The following is a 19,976-nucleotide window of genomic DNA, read 5'->3' as shown; positions in this document are numbered from 1 at the left end:
TTGTCTAGAGAAAGTCTTTAATGAAAGTGCCTCAGGTGGCCCGGCATTTATTAAACCACCACCTTCTCATTTTATAAAACAACCCAAGGGCTTTGTTGGGAATTCATGTAAAATAAATTCTCTGTGGCTCGCCCATCTTGTCAAGTTTGCTAAATTTCCTACATGGGTGGGGGAAGAAGGATCTCATGGCCATGGTCCCCACCTCCTGGTCCTCTCCAACCACAATCTGATTAGGACTTTCATTACCAGTCAGCAATTTTTCAAAAAGGGCATCATTTGCCATTATCATATGAAAGCTTAATATTATAGATCCTTATCCAAGGTTACAAGGAGGGGTTTCTGCAGCACTTCTGCCGTTGATTTCTGCCACTTGACAGAAAAATTTAATACAAAACTCACAGCATGATGAGCACAAAGTAATTTTGCAATGAGTGGCTGTCCATGCTATTATCTGTACTTTATTCAGAATATTTTCTCTCACTCGCATCTATCTGATATTAGACTACATTAAATACTGGCATGACACAGTGCACCTGGGCCTCCTGGCTTTTGCCCAGGCCTCTTTTGTCAGAGAAACTGAGCTGTCAGAATATTATCTGATTTTGAAGGGTTATTGCAATGGCTTTGTGCATGTTTGCCTCCGTGAAGGGACAAACAGGAGGTGTAAATCCGCAAAGTCTATCGGTGGTTTTACATTTATGGGACTCGGGTAATGGCATTTTACAAGTTTTATAGCTGTTCTATCAGTTTTTATTATCTAGAAGAGAGTGTTCCTAACTGAAAAAAACTAGTCAAACATCAAACCTTGATGTAAACACATCTACGTTGAATGCAACAGGGAGAAAAACCTGGACCAAAGCTTTGTGTACCTCTTTACATTTATTATACCTGTTTGAAGGAGACTTTGGCATTGCAAACTTACCAAGTTAATGGTCAAGCATCACAATAAAAATAATTAATTTACAATAATTTTGATAGTTATATATGCTTAAAAATTATAGACTATACTTCTTGCTGTATACTCTGCAATTCTTGTTTCCACATATTGAATAAATATGAGTATATTTAATTTCATGAAGGTGCTCATGCAAAACTATGTGCCATCATTTAGAAATCTTTGCTTATTTTATCTAAGGCCCCAAAATAGACAAAATAGAGATGACAGACTATTTTTAAAAATTTAGCCTAAACTTCCTTTCAGCATTTTGATAGCCATCTGTCCTTTAGTTATGTTTCTTATGCTAACACATCTTGAGTTAAATTCTGAAAGCACTCTATCTTGCTAAAAAAAAATTAACAACACCATTATCTTATATTTGTTCCACAATATATAATGATTAACTAATGTAAATGTAGATTCATCTTACTATACCAAATGAAAGAAGTGTACATCCTCTTGACAGAAATGTTCTTGACATAGAAAACAAAAATGATTTTCTTTAGTTACTAATTGAATTTGAGGAAACATATTTACAGGTTATTTGCAGAAAAACTTAAGAGATGGAAAATATATACTATTTGTTGTAAGGAAGAGTGGGGATGGCAAAAGAATATAAACAGTTGCCAGTTGTCAAAATAAGAAATATATTATGGGGGCCGGAGAGATAGCATGGAGGTAAGGCGTTTGCCTTTCATGCAGGAGGTCATCGGTTCGAATCCCATATGGTCCCCCGTGCCTGCCAGGAACAATTTCTGAGCCTGGAGCCAGGAATAATCTCTGAGCACTGCCGGGTGTGACCCAAAAACCACAAAAAAAAAAAAAAAAAAAAAAGAAATATATTATGACCATGAAATGTTTTTAAATTTTTGTTTCTGATTCAAATATTTAATCTCTGATGCAGGAATCTGATTATTATGAATAGATATCTTATGTGAACTATTTTTAGAATTTGATCTGTCAGTCTTGAGCATAAAGCTTCTTTGTAAATTTGTTCAACTTTCAATTTTTACCCGCAGAATATTTGTCAACTCTTTATTAAAAGATATAGTGGACTGGGGAGTTAGTTCAGTGTATTGTAGTTCATGCTTTGCATCTGGGAGCTCTCAGTTTGAAGCCTGGCACTGCACGGTCCCCTGAGCACCACCAGCTGTGGCCCAAACACACAAACAAACAAATAAATAAATGTGTGAATGAATTTTACAGAGAAGCTACAGCTGAGCTGATAAGAGTAATTTGTAATGGTCCTTGTCAGTCCTGGCTTGCATTAGTTTGAGAGCTATCATGAAAAAGATGGTAGTTTTTTTAACTATAGAAACATATGTCTCCTCACAGCTCAGGAAGGTAGAATTACAAAATCAATGTCTTCATATATAGTTTTCAATGTGTATGTATGAATACTAATCTTGACCTTGAAGGGCATCAGTAAGATTGTGTTAGGATCCCAAAGAATCTCATTTTAACTTGATTGCTTATTTAAACACACCCCTTCTCCCCCGTCTCCAAATACTCTCATTTCAAAGGCAATAGTATTTGGATGGGGTCTAAGTGAGAGGACACAGTTCAGTGCTTAGCTTGGTTCTGTGACCAGACACTGCTCTGCTGGTAGATACCAAGCCTCATAAAAACTCACTGCTAAATGGAATGCCATATTCACTACTAACAACTCTTAACTCCTTCAGATGTGCTTCTGACAAGTTTAACCCATATCAAGGGCAGGACTAAATTTTATGAATATGTATCAGCCAGTTTTATCTAGTTACAGCCAAGCATAAGTGCATTTCTAGGACTTTCTAATAGATTCTTTTCCACCTCCTCTTTTCAACCCTTTCAGCACATTTACATACTTGATTTAAAAACTAGATCTTCATTATTTCCCCACCCCTGCTTTTCATAAATTATACATTCACCACCTTCTTGGGAATGATGTTATTTTGACTTGATTTGTCATTAATTACAAGGTCTTGGTACTTTAAGCAGTTAAGTAAACAGAGCACTAGATATCCTTAGTAAGTTAATGCTGGAAGAATTGCCTACATGCTCTTATTACTATATATGCATGATACTGGCATTTGAGAATTCTTGTGTCAACAATGTTACTCATATGATTATATGAAACACGTCTCTATACATATATTGATACCAGTTCATGATCCCTTTTGTAAATCTAATTTAAGCTATCAATGTTATATTTTAATTGAAAGTGCTATTTATTACTATGGAAATATAAAATTGTTATGCTCTCATAATCGCTAGATGTACTTGCAGTTATTTATTATTGCCTAAAACAGAATTTATTTGGTGATAGGTTTATATATTAAATAAAAATCTGTCCATAATTTTCTCTCTCAATTAAATACAGTGGCCGTTATATACAGGAAGTTAGAACTTCTAAAATTACTTTTGGACATTTTACTGATTTCTTACTGTGACATAGATAACACCTATATAGGGCATCTGATAGATTTTGTCTCCAGAGTCATATATATCCAAGACTTTGAATGATCTTGTTGTAGTAATAATCATCAGTTTTGACATGTGATAGACCCAGTCATTTTCTGATTTGATGATAGTAGCATCTTGCTGATAGTTTTTGAAATTTGATTTAAGTTCAGAATAAACCTATAATACAAAAAATGAAACTGAAGTTATCCCTTCCTCTCTCTGCTTCCAGCTATGCTTTGTTTAGTTTTTCCCAAGCATTTTGAACTTGATAGCATTTGGCTTTAGATCAATAAGCCAGTCAGTAGGGTTTCTCTTCAAATTCTGCTTACTTCCAATTTTTTAATTATTTTTAATAAGCAAATATCCAGTGTACTCTCCTATGGCAGGTTTTAAAAGTATTGTTTCCTTGAAATCATTTCAACAAGTGAAGGGAGAGAAGTATAAAGCTATTTTGTACGACCTAAATGCTTTGGGTTTTGTAGAATGGGTGAAATTAAAACAACTAATGGTGCTTTGTCCACCATCTTTAGATAAAGTGTTGGTGTTATTTATATAAGACTAGAATATGATGAGCCATGAAAGCAAATCAGAATGAATGGTAGGGACCAGTAACATCATATAGGAATTAATGTACACATGCTTTTCATGCCACTTGTTCTCAATTAATCCCTGGTATCATATAATACCCTCACTTGAGAATCACCAGATGCTGCTGCCCTGAAGGACCCTGAATTGCTTCCAATTGGGCCCTGAAAGATCCTGAGCATAGGATTGCATAAAACCCTGTTACTACAGGGCCCATGCATTTCCATATATGTATACCCCCTCACAATGAATCTTAGTCCCAGTGACTGAGAATCATTGGACAGGTCCTCAGATTTTCTAGAAATTTCTTGGGAGACCTCCCAAAGAGCAACAAACAAACAACAACAAAAAAGCTGAGTTAAAAGTTTGACCACTTATAATGATTAAGATCTAAATAGAACCTCTTGTAGTCAGTGATTTCTTAACTTTTTTTTTTTGGTTTGTTTGGGGGGCGGGTTATGTTCACACCCAGCAGCGTTCAGGGGCCACTCCTGGTTCTATGCTCAGAAATCACCTCTTGCAGGCTCAGGGAACCACATGGGATGCCAGGATTCGAACCACAGTCCCTCTGCATGCAAATCAAACGCCCCCACCTCCATGCCATCTCTCCGGCCCCAGTTTCTTGAAGTTTTTACTCTCAGTTCACAGTAATCTAATGTCCTTGTTAGCTAAAGTACTTCATGCCAATAGAAAATAATTTCTAAAAGAAAAAGTGAGCATTTTTATTGCATAACATTTTGTTCTTTGTTTAAAAATGTAAGAATGAGATAGACTAAGTTAAACCACATGCTACTAAGGAAATTTTGATTTGCTGTTATATTGAGATTTTTTGTCATGACTTGAGAAATGGTAAATTTACACTTTCTACTGAGTAGAATACTTGTTTTGCGTATGAATGTGACATCAAACCAGGGGTAACTGGATTTTGACAAAAACAAAATAAAAATATGGCTTCATTAGTTTTAGTTGACTTCAGTTGATTTAGTCTAATAGTCACTATTTTTCAAATGTTAAAACATTCCCATTTCTTAAGTCATGAAGAGAAAAGTGTAATTTGCTGATAATACACAAAGTACTGTAGTTCTGGTTGGATCATTTGAAATTTGGGTTTTGTTTAAACCAATGGATTGACATTTCTATATAAATACTTTGAGTTCTTCTTTTCTACTTCTTTAAAACTCTTTATTTACCATCTCTTCCTTATCTCTTCATTAGTTCAGTGTTTCTTTCATATGCTTCCTTAATTATGGCCAAGACCCTAAAAGTAACTTTGAATACTTTTCTCTCTTTTCTGTTTCTGTATCTAATGATCATTAGTTCATTAAATAATACAGATTTTTTGATTTTGTTTGTTTGGGGCCCAAACCCGGCTGTTCTCAGGTGACTCCTGGTTCTGTGTTCAGAAATCACTCCTGGCAGCTCAGGGACCATCGGGGAGTCTGGGGATCTAACATAGGTCGGACACATGCAAGACAAACACCCTCCCCACAATGCTATCACTTCAGCCCCAAATTGATTTTTCTTTATAATCCCTCTTCAAAGATTTTTTTTAATTTTTACAATATTGTCTTTATTGTTGACAATAACGTGTTATATAATTCAAAGTTGCAAAGAGCCCAAATTAAACATTCTCAACACAAAAAAGAAACAATAATTATGTTATAACTTGGGAGTATACACTAACTTCATGGTGGTAACCATATTGCTATATTTAAATGTATTTGTATGTGTAAAGAAACTTACATAATTTCATGTCAGTTTCATCTCAGTTAAATCATTTTCTACATAACAAGTCAACAATGCTATTTTTTTATTTGCTAGGTACTAAGTTGACCTCTTCAAAGATTTTATAATACTTCTGAATAGACACAAGTACAAGTCTTCCCTTATTACTTTCCAAGATAGTAACATAATATCTTCATAATATATAACTAAGCCCTTCCTGTTTATCTTCCATATTAGAATCAGGACAACATACACTATAATCTAATAATGTTATTATTCTATGGATTTATCAGTTATTAAAATACATGATTCTTTCCTCTGAGTGTTCATAGGAAACATCGTAAATGACACCACCACCTAAATATTTTCTGTGCATCAAATTTTATGTCTGCTTTTATGTTTAGGTGCTTTTAATATATCTGTAAGAGTTATAGATATGCAAAGTTGCCTATAAAACATTTATAGTATATTTCAAAATACATTAATATTTAATGATACCTATAATATATGAAATTGTCATATGTTTAAATTGTCTGATTACATAGGGATCCTTGGATCATTTTATAAGTAGAATGATTCATCAATGAACGTAGATTAAAACTATACAGTAGAATGAAATAGTGTGAAGAACACTGAATTTGAATTTCAGATTTTAGTAGTTTTTATTTATTTTCACTTAGAGATTAAAGTGTAAGTTAAGGTCTTTGTGTTTGAGTTTTGAAATCTATGAAATAAATGACTAGGGATTTAGGTTAGAAATATAATGACAAACAGGTCTCAACTCAAAAGCCAACTCAATTAATTTGAAGTGTTTGCCTGAAAGAGAAGGAGTATACTCTTAGAACTAGTGATATTATGAAGAAATCAATTAAGAAGGCCTGCCCTGGTAAGAGGAGGAAAGTTACAGCTCATATAACTATATTGCTATCCCAAGACAAAACCATCTCTATATACCAGTTCTGTGTCTCAATATTTCTGATCTACATAATGAATATATTAATATTATAGACCATTTCTTTGATTTTTTAATGATCCCAATTAATCAAGAATTTAGTATTCACAAATAAATGAGTTTGATGATAAACCTAATATTTGATAATGTTATGCTTGGCAAACTTTACAGTATTTAAATTATTTTTTTGTAGACCTTCCACCTCCTCCAGTACCACCTCCTGCAATTAAGTCACCCACTGTCCAATCCAAAGCACAGCTGGAAGTACGACCTGTAATGGTGCCAAAACTCCCTTCTATAGAAGCACGAACAGACAGATCATCAGATAGAAAAGGAGGCAGTTACAAGGGGAGAGAAGTCTTGGATGGAAGACAAGTCGCTGAGATGCGAACCAATCCAACTGATTCCAGAGAAGCACAGGAACTGCAGAATGATGGAAAAGGACGAGGAAACAAGGCAGTAAAGCGAGATCTTCCACCAGCAAAGACTCATATTGTTCAAGGTAGTGATATTCGGGTGGCAAATAAAAACATTAAACATTGTTTATAAGTTATACTGTGTGTTTCTCCAAGGCCATAAAAAAAGTGATAAAATTTAGGAATTTTCCTTCTGATTGAGGAAATAGGCATATTCCTACACAAACTACTTTAATAGAGTTAATTCTCATATTCCAGACTTCCTAGGAGAAGTCCACTTGAGTTGTATTTTTAATAAAGCATACTTTCAACAGGTTAAATGTGTAACAAATAGAAAGCAAATTAATACTTAGGAGCGACAGGCAAATTGAATTTTTTCAGGTGAAAATAAATATTCTGGGCATTTTACCAGATTAAGGAAATTATAATAGAGGCAGTAGGAGTCTCAAAAGAATACTAATTAATTTTAAGAAAGGAGTGATATATGCCTTTAAAGATTATTTAGTTTTGAATGTGTTTAAAGTCTTGAGAAGAACATAGTTGTAAATAAAATTAATTAGAATTTAGAAAGCTCAGTTTAAATACCAGGAGAAATATCATGAATATAGAGTGAATTTTAGAAGCCAGTCACACAGAAGTGGAAATTGTTTGAGTTGACGAGGTTAAATTAACAGAGTGATATATTAGCAGTTCATCCTAAGGGAGGAAAATAAAACCCAAATTTGTAGCTTTATGCTTAGTTCTGTTGTGTAATTTCTCTTTAAAAAAAAAAACTGGTTGTCATCTACAATGATGTCAGTATATATGGAAGGAATTAAGAAGCTTTGGATGTCATAGGCTTTCATAAGAATATGTGAGAAAGTTCCAGCACCTGGTTAGTCAGAAAAGACTATTTTAATGTGAGAGGTGTGACATTGTACAGCAGAAACTGAGATGTGACCATCTGGGAGTTTTAAAAAAACATAATCAATATTTCTAAGTTAGAGAAAATAGAATTCTAGAAAGATTGGAGTGGGGGTAAATTAAAAGAAGAATAAATACCTTTATTTATTAAGAATGAAGTGAAAGTTTGAATGCAAGAAGGAGAAATATGGGGTGGATGACAAAATATTTTGCAATACATATTGCGAAATTGTGTGTGGGTGGTTTTGGAAATAACTGGTTTTAGTTTCTAGTCAAAAAAGAAGCCAGGTAGTAGAAGGCTAGAAAGTGACTAAAAATGTGCAAGTTGGGACTGGAGTGATAGCACAGTGGTAGAGCATTTCTCTTCCATGCAGCCAACACAGGACAGACCCAGGTTCAATCTCCAGCATCCCATATGGTCCCCAAGCCTGTTAGGAGCAGGATGAGTGTCATGGGGTATGGCCCAAAAAAATAAAAAAACAAACAAAAATGTGCAAGTCTATTTACAATACCCAGAACTTGGAAACAACCCAAGTTCCTAATTGAGGAGTGGCAAAAGAAATTTTGGTACATCGTACATCTACACAATTAAAGAACTATTAGATTACACACACACACACACACACACACACACACACACACACATATTGAAAGAGAGAGAATAGGGTTTATAATGGCTCAGAGAAAAGTGCATAGACAGATTCTTCTGACTGATAAAGTCAGCCTGGAAATTGTTTAGCTTTGAGGTACATTTGTAATAAATTGAATATTATTATATTGAATTAATCAAACAGATCTAAATCATAGTTTATAGTATCCAATTAGAGAGTTAGTATAGAGAATGACTCAGTAGGTAGAAAACTCTTAGAAACTATGGACAACTTCCAGGCATATCTGTGAAAGCAGTGATCAATGAGTAGAGAATTTCAGAAATGTTTTAGAGTTAAAATTCTACTTACCTGTTGTACATTTGAATATGTCGAAAAGAGAATGCTCAAGACAATGGAAACGTTTCTGGGAGGCAGGGTGGGGTATCACATGCATTCAATTTTCTCACATAATTGAGTACCTGAAAGTAGTGATATTGTTAATTCTATTAGGAAATGCATGGGGAAGAAATATTAGAAATTTGGGTGTGATAAAATCTACATGCTAAAGTGATTGCCAACTGAACTATTTATATATAAAGTCCTAGTTCAGGAGTTAGAATGTGAATTAATGATTTATCATCATGGAAAAAGTAAAGCTATTGATCAATCTAGTGAAACTATGACTACTTAATATCAAACTGGACATGTTTTGATATACAAATCAGAAGCATAGAGAAGAATTAAAAGTTGTGAATAGACTAGATAGTGAGGAGTCTTATAAAGAATAAACTACTACACCAGCTAGTAGATGGCTAATGGAGGTGCAGAATGTCTGTGCAAAAATTGAGGAGCAGTGATATATATATATAGTTATATATATATATATAGTTATATATAGTTATATATATATATAGTTATATATAGGACTAGTGTCATTAACTAGGGACTGGCTTACTGGGATAAACTTGTCTCATATCACTCTATTAGAGAGCTTCAAATTTTATATGCTGAGGCACAGTAGACAATACAGGAACCATTTGGTAGAGTTGGAGAACCCATATAGAAGCAGTACCAAATTTAAAAGTGTGGTGACATATCTTCTGAAATGACAGTTAATTGAAGTCACTTGGCTTTTGAAAATAGCAACCATGGCAGGCTCTGAGATTTAGTGTTCCACAATGTACATTTTATATCGAAGTAGAAGTTGACAGCCTGGTGCCTGGCAAATAAATCTGGCTCATTTTCAGTGCTCTGTTTTGGTAATTCAAGTAGAATTGGATTTATCTCTGTCCATGCCTTCTTATAATCATTCATTGCTTAAATAGATATTTTTTTTTATTAAATCTTCATTAACCTCAATGCTAGAAGCTCATTATAGATACTATCATCACTTTCATCTGTTTCATTGCGGGGAGTACACCTGGCTGTGCTCAGGACTTACTCTTGGCTCTGGTCTCAGGTATTATTCCTGGTAGTGTTCAGGGGACCATATGATATATTTGGGGTTGAACCCCAGATCAGCCATGTGCAAGGCCAGTGCCATACCCATTATACTATTGCTCTGGTCCTTGTCACTTAAAAAAAGAGGTGGGGGGAATTAAAGTGTAAAATAACCAACATAAATAGTCAGCTTGCTACAAATGAGTTTCAAGTGGACAAGAAATTATGTGTAGAATTGTTTTAAATTCCAATCTCTTTCCAATCACTACTACTATGAGGGAAAATTACAGTTATTTTTATTTTTAAATGATAGTGCTGCATTGTTAATTATCTCTATTTTCCTGCCTTACATATTCCTGGAAAGTGCTAAGTTTCTTCATTTACAGTTAAAAAGATGATTGATGTGTAAATAATGGAAGTATGCAATGATGTTTATATGCATTTATTTCATTACACAGAGGACATTCTACCTTACTGTAGACCTACTTTTCCAACATCAAATAATCCCAGAGATCCTAGTTCTTCAAGTTCAATGTCATCCAGAGGATCAGGAAGCAGACAAAGAGAACAAGCAAATATGGGTAGAAGAAATATTTCAGAAATGCAAGTTCTTGGAGGATATGAAAGAGAAGATAATAATGAAGAATTAGAGGTAACTGAATTTTCCTCAAATTTCCCAGTCTAAAAATGGTTGGCCTCTAAATTACCCGCTTTTCAGCATGCTACTCTTAGTGATATCAGATAAATATCTGATACTAGAAAAATGCCTAATATTTTCAGAACTTCAAGATTTTCTTAAAGTCAATTTCAAATTTTGAATGTTAATAACAATTTCTTTTTAAACGTGAGTTCTATAATTTTCTAAAAATAATCAGGGAAAATCTGTATCTGAAAGACCTGTTAAGAAATAAAAACTCATTAGCCTATTTTTTATATGACTAAAAGCAAACTGTCTCTCAGATTACCATCCCTGGGGCAGACCCCATTGGAACTCATGATAAAAATGACAGCAGTGGAGGTTCTCTTTTTGGAAGAAGGAGGTACAGACATGTGGAACACTTTCTTTGAGTGCATTATGAATCTGAGCACCCCATATAGTTCCTAGCTCTAGTAATAAGTGACTGAGCATAAGCCTAGATCACTGTGGTCTTTTGTTTTGACAGGTTATAAAATAATCCAGTGAAATAAAAGTTACAAAAAGTTTAGCCAACTGTCTTCTGAATTGTCTTCTGAAAACAGAAACTGGATCGTCCTTGTCCCAGATGGAGGTCAAAACTTCTTCAGTCTAAAATATATTACTTAACTAGAATCTACAGTGATAGAAGCTAGTGTTGGCAGTGATTTATTTATTAAAAGATGTGTAGCCTATTTAAAAAATTTTTTTTTGTTTTTTCGGCCACAGCCATTTGATGCTCAGGGGTTACTGCTGGCTAAGTGCTCAGAAATTGCCCCTGGCTTGGGGGGACCATATGGGACACCAGGGGATCCAACCGCGGTCCTTCCTTGGCTAGCGCTTGCAAGGCAGACACCTTACCTCTAGCACCACCTTACTGGCCCCTATTTTAAAATTTTTATATTAGGTATGTTCTATAAAAACATGTTGAGCACTTTTCCCTTTTTTTGTTTGATTTTAAGTAGATAGCTAAATGAATTTTAAGCAATTATTTTTATAATTATGAAATGTTATTTTTAATTTTGGTTTTTTTTTAATGTTTAATGCCCAGTGTATTTTGATTTTGAGACTTGGAATAAGATGATTATTACTCTTGAAAATGCTGTCACAGAAACTTCTTTTTCTTTTTTTCAAGTCTGTTTTTAGAGAGAACATTTTGAGACATGGCCAGTCATTAAAGATAACTCCCAGGGACAGAGCAACAGTATAGCTGGTGTGGGGCATTAGCCTAGTACATAGCCAACACAGCTTCGATCCCCAGCATGCCCCCAAGTACTGTCAGGTATAATTACTGAGTAAAGAGCCAAGGGTAACCCCTAAGCATTGCTTTATGTGGCTCCAAAGCAAGCAAAAACAAAGCCAATAAAAGTTAAACTCTAATGCTATGTTGGGTGTATAGGAGGTGAAGCATTCAGCTTACTAATGATCCTTCCTTCCAATATTGCAGTTTAATGCAAAGCATGAGTACTGGTACTTGTTAGAAGAGAATGACTTAATATGTTTTTCAAGATCAACTGAAATTGAAAAATGACTTGAAAGGCCATAGACACTTTCCTGTGTATATTGGTAAATGAAAAAGAAACAAGCTGTAAGGATCAAAGCATAGAAATAAATATTAATAGGAGACCATATTGTAAGATTTATGTCCAGCCTTGACCGGTGACTCTCTCTTACAGGAAACTGAAAGCTGAAGACAACAGAGAGGCTCGTGAGATCTAATGTGAAAAGCATCATTCGAGATGCCTCATGTCTGATGACACATGACGCCAGATAAGATGTTCAGTGCAATCAGAGTGTACAAATTGTCGTTTTTATTCCTCTTATTGGAATATCGTTTTTAAAATTTATTGGTTTTCTTGTTGTTGTTTGATCCCTTTCCCCATGAAGAACCTCCCTATTCCCCTCGCTGTTGGAATACACCATCCCTAAACCTTATTTCCAGCAAGAGAAGTATCTGAGTCCTTGCTTCAAGTCATCAGCCAGCAGGAGAAAAGTTTTTAAAAGAGTTATTTTGCATTGTCCCCCTGATATATGGTATTGCACTGCTTATATTCCAAGCCAATTTACAGCAAAATTTTGATCAAAGAACACCAAGTTGTTTATTAAACCTCATGCCAAGGGCTCTCAAGATATAATCTTTCTAGAACTAACTGCTTAAGCAAAATAAAACATACTCATTTTAACATGATTTTAAAGTCAGGCTTTTATGCCACCCTCTGCTGGGAGAAAAGGAGGGGAGAAAAAAAACACCATAGCAAATGCAGAAACAACCACAATCAATTTGAATGGGGTACAGATATTGTAAATATATGCTCTTTGCAACCCCTGGTGGTACTTTATATTGTTTTCATTTCAATCATTGAAATATATTCTTATTGGAAATGTACTTTGGATAAGTAGGCGTAAGCCAGTTGGATCTCTGGTTGTCTAGTCATTGTCAGAAATAAACCTAGCAAAAAACATTGTTCTATTTTTCAATCAAAAAAAGCAATTATAAATGCATATTACAAACAAATGGATGTTTTTAATGACCAAGTGAATAAGGACATCCCTATCTTAACTGGCCTAAATTTCTTCTGGTAGTGTCAGTTCAACTTTCAGAAGTGCCACTTAAGGAAGTTTTGATTTTTGTTTTTGTAATGCACTGTTTTTAATCTTTTTTTTTTTTTTTTGGTTTTAAAAGCACAATCACTAAACTTTATTTGTAAACCATTGTAACTATTAACCTTTTTTGTCTTATTGAAAAAAATGTTGAGAAGCGTTTTTAACCTGTTTTTTGTTAATGCTCTATGTTTGTATTTGGAATATTTGAATGATGACAGGTGGTGAAGTAACGTGCATACTTTTTGTGGGCCACAAAACTAGTGGTTCTTACTTTTCTTGGACTTAAAGAAAAAAAGATTTAAGTTTGTTATGGCCATGGTTGAAACTTACAAGGTTTCCTTAGATGCTCAAATAGAGGCATTACTTGCTTTAAATTGCCATATGATGCCCTCTGACTGTCGATTTTTATGATCGTTTTTTGTTGCAGAAATTTCACTGACTTTATAATTGGTGCTACTTGAATAAAAGGATATGTACATTTACTCATACACAGGTCTCAGACCTGTCCCCCCTGGAAAAAAAAGCCAACCAAAACTGAACCACACACACACAAAAAAAAAAAAAAAAAAAGAAGAAGAAGAAAAGGAAAAGTTGGTGTCCACCAAAAACGAAATGTGTTTACTTAGATAATTTGAAAGTTGCATAGAAAGAGTGTGCAGTTCTAAGGGAACAATCCATGTGATTAATGTTTTCATTATGTTCATGTAAGAAGCCTCTTATTTTTAGCCATAATTTTGCATACTGAAAATCCAATAATCAGAAAAGTAATTTTGTCGCATTATTTATTAAAAATGTTCTCAAATACATCATTCTTTCTTGTGTTGATTTCCTTTATTTTCATTGTGTGATCAAATTTATTCCATTTAATCACAAAGTCGTGCTGTCTTAACATTTCACCACTATATTATCAGATGAGTGAAAATTCACTTTTTAACCAATTTTCTTCTTGTAAAGAAAAATTCTCATTTTATTCCACTGAAATTAAATATTTAAGATGAAACGAAAACTCATTGTTAATAATTTCAGAGAATAATTATTATATATTAAAATGTTCATATATGTGTACCTGGATTTTAGTTAGTACTTCTGAAATCATTAAGACTCAGCTATGATAAAACTGATATGTAAAATTTGGACCACTTGTATTCTATCAATAGGAATCTGTTTTCTTGATATAATTTTATGTGAAATTTTTAACAATTCAAAACCTACCATATACCAGTCTGCATGTTATTGTTCATGACATTACAGTCAAAATATTCAAATATTCAACTTCGGATGGATGAAATGATCATTTTTGGGAAGTGCCAAAAGCTATAGAATGTAATGATTTTTTTTTTTTTTTGCTATAACACATATTTTGCTGTTCTGTGCAAATTATGAGATAGATCTAGGAAATTTAGGAGGAAAGTATATATAATTTGAAATTTAATTTTACAGAAATAAATCACCAGCATATACTTAGAATGAATTCCACAGGTCAAGAAGTCAGATTCAAGCTATTTCAGGGAAACTAATCAGACATGTTTAGTGGCCTAATTTTTCTCTTTCCCTCTTCAGTTGACTTCATATATATGTGTATATATATATAAGTGTATATATACATATATATGTCTCTATTTCAAATATGGGATATATATATATACAAATTATGCTTGTGTATATATATATATATATATGTACAAACCTGGGCTTGAGTCCCAGCTTTGTCATGGGCTATGTTTCCTTGGACATGCTACTTAACCTCTAAGTCTCAGGTACCTTACCTGTAAATTCAAAAATACCTACCTCATGGAGCTATTGTCATGATTTAGTGAGTTGATGTGAATGATACGATTTAGTGAGTTAATGTGAATGATATGTATTCTGTAAACTCCATATACAAAATGCTGTTATATTTATGTATTGAAATTCATTGCATACATGCTATTTCCACTTTTCACACATAGTTTGTTCCTAAAAACTTGCAAAGAGTAAAAAAAAAAAGTCAAGTAATAATTTTGGTACAAGGATGGGGGGTTCCATTCCTGGTAAGTAAAATTCACTGTGAAAACCCCAATTGTGGAATAAATTCTTGGTGTTTTTGTTTGTTTCCTTGCTTTTGAATTCCTGAGGGCCTCTTAATGGGTGGTGATATGGATTTTTCAGTGCATAGTTCAGAACTCAACTATCTAATCACATCACCTGAGGTTTCAACTGGATTTGATGTCAAATAAAATTTGGTCTGCTCTTCTACCTTACTGGAAGAGAATATAATATTTAAGGACAAATCCCCGTACATACTGTCAACTAATTTTGACAAAGGAGCTAAGAGCATGAAATGAAATAGAGACAACCTCTTCAACAAATGGTATTGGGAGAATTGGATAATCAGATCTAAGAAATTATGGCTGGACCCATGTCTTACACCATATATGAAAGTCAACTCAAAGTAAATCAAAGACCCTGAGATCAGACCTGAATCTATAAAGTGCACTGAGAAAATATAGGCAAAATGTTCCAAGAACTAAACATCAAGGGAGTCTTCCATTATACTATGTCATTGACAAAGGCTACAGAATCAAAGCTAAACAAATGGGATTAGATCAAAATAAAAATTTTCTGTATGAAAAAAGAAAGACAGGCTAAAACTAAAAAACAGGTGAGTGGGATAAAATATTTTCACTCAAAACATAAAGTTGATGTCCCGGTTTATATAAAGTACTCGCAAAGATCTACCAAAAAAAGTCTAAAAACCCCCATTATTTTTCTGAGGAAGATCAACAGGTATATAAAAATGCTAATAATGATTTATTAGGTAAATCCAAATCAGAATAACAGTAAGTTCAATTTACACAGTGGCATATATCAAAAATACTGGAAATAGTCTGTGTTGGTGGGTATGTAGTGAAAAAGGAGTTCTTATACACTTCTGGTATAGATATTATCATGTCCAACAGTTTCCAAAAATTCAGAATAGAGTTGCCATATTACCCAACAATTCCAAATGTGGGTATTTCATCTGAGGATAGGAAAAACATTCATCCAAAAGGATATATGCACACCATTTTTCATTGCAGTGCTCAATACAATAGCTAAAAGTTGGAATCAAGCTAGATGTGCAAAAACATGAGTGAATCATGAATATGTGGTATATATACACAATGGAATACTACATAGATGCAATTCACTATAACATGGATGGAACTGAAAGATACTGTATTAAATGAAGTCAGAAGAAAGATAAACACATTGCTATCTATATGTTGTATCTCTAGTAACTGAATAAAAGAATGAAATGGCTTAAAGGGAAGATTCATAGATTACCTTGTTTTCAGAATATAGAGAGGACAAGGAAAGAAATAAAGTGTTTGCAACAGGGAGAAGAGTTAGATGAGAAGCAACTGGGAGCAAGGATCAAGGAATTCAGGTACATCAGTGGTGTTCATGAATTATAAAGTTAAATATCCAAACCACATATTCAATAACACTGAAATCATGAGATCCAGACTTTACAACTAAACTTTACAAAGTGACTGTCAGGATAGCAGGCTTAGAAGGGAAGGCATGGGAGGAAAATTAGGAACATTGGTGGTAGGATCAGTAATGGAACATTGTATGTCTAAAATTCAACTTTGAATAATTTTGTAAATCAGTGACTTCATAATTTTAAAGCAATTCTAATGGGAAATTGGAGCAATTTAGATAATCCACGAACAGCAATAATAAAATAATAAATGAAAAACCACAAACAGGAAAGATGAAAAAGTTCAAACCACCTCTCTTCACAGCTTGAAAAAACTAGAAAATGCACAAATAAATCACAAATTGGTTATAAGGAAAAGAAAATAAAGATTAGAGCAGACTGCAATAATATAAAAATCAATAATTAATAGAAAAGGTCAATGTGACCATTATGTTTTTTTTTTCAAGGAGATAGCCTGTGGAAGTCAAAAAAATAAAAGTTGACACTGGTGCTAGGGTACATGCTGGAATATTACATGATGACTCTCAACTGTGAATAACACTTTTGTAGATCATCGTGGCTTAATAAAAATATACAAAAATAAATTTATTAAACCAACCTCTCATAATAGAAAAGATAGAAAATGTTTTAGTTTCAGTTTAGAACCTAAACATTCTCAGTCATTTTAAAAGTAGAGTCTACAAATTTTCTGCCTTCCCCTTTCTTCATTGCAGCATATCAATTCCAGGGACTGTCTCAATGTATAGGGTAGGGAAAGAAATTTGAGTAGTATAGGCTTGTGACATTCTGATGTTTAGCAGTCTTCTCTCCATTGTTGGCTTCCAGTAGTCTCCATTGTTACATGCATCTAGCTCTTCTCTCCTTTAAAATACTACCTTATATACTTACCTTATTTTCTACTGACTCTCTCTTGATACTTTTAAGTTCTTTGAGGTATTATAGATGTAGAGAACAAGATATAGAATATTTTCACTTTTATGCCATTCTGGTATTCTGGAAACTTGGGCCAAGGGATTCTTCCTTCTAGTCTCAGGAGATGGCCCTTCGTCTTCTAAATGTTCACCATAATTGGGCTCAGTATGGCTTAGGGGAGGAATTGATGGCTACTTTTGCACTTTTGAAGAAATAAGTCTTGGTTTTGGATCCAGACCATCTGCCAGTAATATTGATTTCTCCAGTTATTGAGTAACCGTAAGAAAAGTGCTAATTGCTACTTTAATCAGTGCCTGAATCATAAAATTACAATATTAGTAACACCTACTATACAATGTTGTTGGGATTAAATGAACTGATGCCTGTGAAATATTAAGTGCACAGTGAATATGTTTTACAGTATCTGCTGCTGCCATTCCAGTGTTCAAAGTGCAGTGCATGGCACTTTTCTCTCAGACTTCCCAAACCCTACATGCCTGAATGTGAATGAGCACAAGATCCAGCCACCTTTGTTCACATATTGTCTTCCAAAAGGGATGGAGAGAGAATAAGGAAGAAAAAGAGAAAGGAGGAAGGGAGAGAGGATGGGAAGATAAGGAATCTATCATGTAAATTGCCTACATGCCAGGTCTTTGATTTACAAGACCGTGGCTTTTACAGCTCAGCTTTCAATCTGCTACAGATTTCAGAAACCTAATTTGAAGCCCCAAAGGGAGTATTGAATTGCTTTTCTGTGCCAACTATCCCTATGCATGTCTCTGGTAACCATCTGAGGGCAGGGTATCTTGAAAGCCCTTCAACTGCATGAAGTGGGATGGGATAGCAGGAAATAGCCTATAGCAGGTGCAGCATCTGTTACTATTTCAAAATATGATCTTGTCACAAAAGCACATGATTAAAGAAAACACTAAAAAAACAGTCATTCTTTTACAATATCTTTTCTCAATGTCTAACTTTCTCAATTTATTTCAAGAGAACTTAATTAGAGGAATTTAATCATTTATTTTAAAAAATACTTTGGCAAAAATCAGATTAGATATTAAATACAAGATTTTTTATACTGAACAATTTTTTAGCAAATCAGGGTTATTTTCTCTGATTAAAATTGATTTCTTCATTTGATTAAAGAGAAAGGAGTATGCAGTAAGACTCATATTAAAGGATCTTAAATACATTTGATTTAGTTTGGAGCCCTAAATTTATTTTTTCTGAAAAAAAAATATGGAATCTGGTATTCAAGAATCTTCATACTTTTCCTCACTTTCTGTGAATATATTATCCTTTCCTTACAACTACAGTTCGTCTGTAACACCAAATAACTCCCATCTCTCTCCTCTACCGGTAAGATTACCATCAGAAATTTTATTTATTTCCTCACTTTCCTACAATTTTAATTTAAGTACTCAATATTCAAATAAACTACAAGACATATTAAAATAAAGCTAAATGTTACTGTTTTCTTAGCACCAAAATTATACATATAGGCCTTTAAGAAAATTAATAAGTAATATGTTTTTACACTGAATGAGAACAAGAGGTTAAAAAGCAAAACTTAATCTTAGATTAAAAACTAAACAGATTTGCTCATGTTAGGAATACAAATTAAAATTTCTTGGCTTTTTAACAAAATTGTAAACGTTTTTAGGTGTTTCAAAGCTTTTGTAAGAAAATAACTATTTTATTATTGGTAGATATGCTAAGTGGATAATCATTTACTCCTAAAATTTCTTGTCATTAAGAATTTTAAATCATTACTAGTTTAAAAATTTACTTATCCGTGTTTTACTTGTCCCCTCACTCCATATTTTGGAAATCATATAAAGATAGAAAACATGTATTTTAAAAAATATTTGGAGAATTGTGGATGTAAATAAGTTGTAGAAATATGCTTTGCATGTGTAGGTCCCAATATCACATGTTCTCCTGAGCACTTTCTGGAATAGCCCTGAAAACCCGTAACACCAGGCATGGTCACCATGACTAACAAATAAATGGTTTGTTTTATCTTATTTTTTTGAAGCAATACAATCTCCAGTACTTCTATGAATAGATACCTGTGTACTACGTATTCATGAAAGTTTATGATTCTTATCCTCATCCTGCAAAACAAGAATCTTTGAAATGGGGACTGGAAAGAAAGTACAGCAGGTAGGACACATGCCTTTGTGAAGCCAACCTGAGTCCCCAAGCATCCCATAAAGTACCGTATTTTCCGGCATATAAGACGACTTTTGAAACAAAAAAAAGTCAACCAAAAATCGGGGGTCGTCTTATACTCCGAGTATATCCCGAAAAATGTTTCAATAT

The 19,976-nt window shown here is 33.7% G+C and overlaps 1 protein-coding gene across 1 annotated transcript in view; it reads left to right on the top strand.

The window, feature by feature from the left end:
- The window catches only part of ROBO1 (roundabout guidance receptor 1), a 945,902-nt gene extending 931,828 nt beyond the window's left edge, over nucleotides 1–14,074 (top strand). The window contains 3 exon segments of the mRNA XM_049785492.1: nucleotides 6,838–7,146; nucleotides 10,452–10,645; nucleotides 12,343–14,074. Of these exon segments, the coding sequence (XP_049641449.1) occupies nucleotides 6,838–7,146; nucleotides 10,452–10,645; nucleotides 12,343–12,357 (518 nt within the window). The 3' untranslated portion in view covers nucleotides 12,358–14,074.
- The last annotated feature ends 5,902 nt before the right edge of the window (nucleotides 14,075–19,976 follow it).

The sequence above is a fragment of the Suncus etruscus genome, chromosome 13 (assembly GCF_024139225.1).
Source record: "Suncus etruscus isolate mSunEtr1 chromosome 13, mSunEtr1.pri.cur, whole genome shotgun sequence".
Lineage (NCBI taxonomy): Eukaryota > Metazoa > Chordata > Mammalia > Eulipotyphla > Soricidae > Suncus > Suncus etruscus.
Note: the sequence above shows the minus strand (reverse complement) of the source record. Positions and strands in the feature narration are given on the sequence as shown.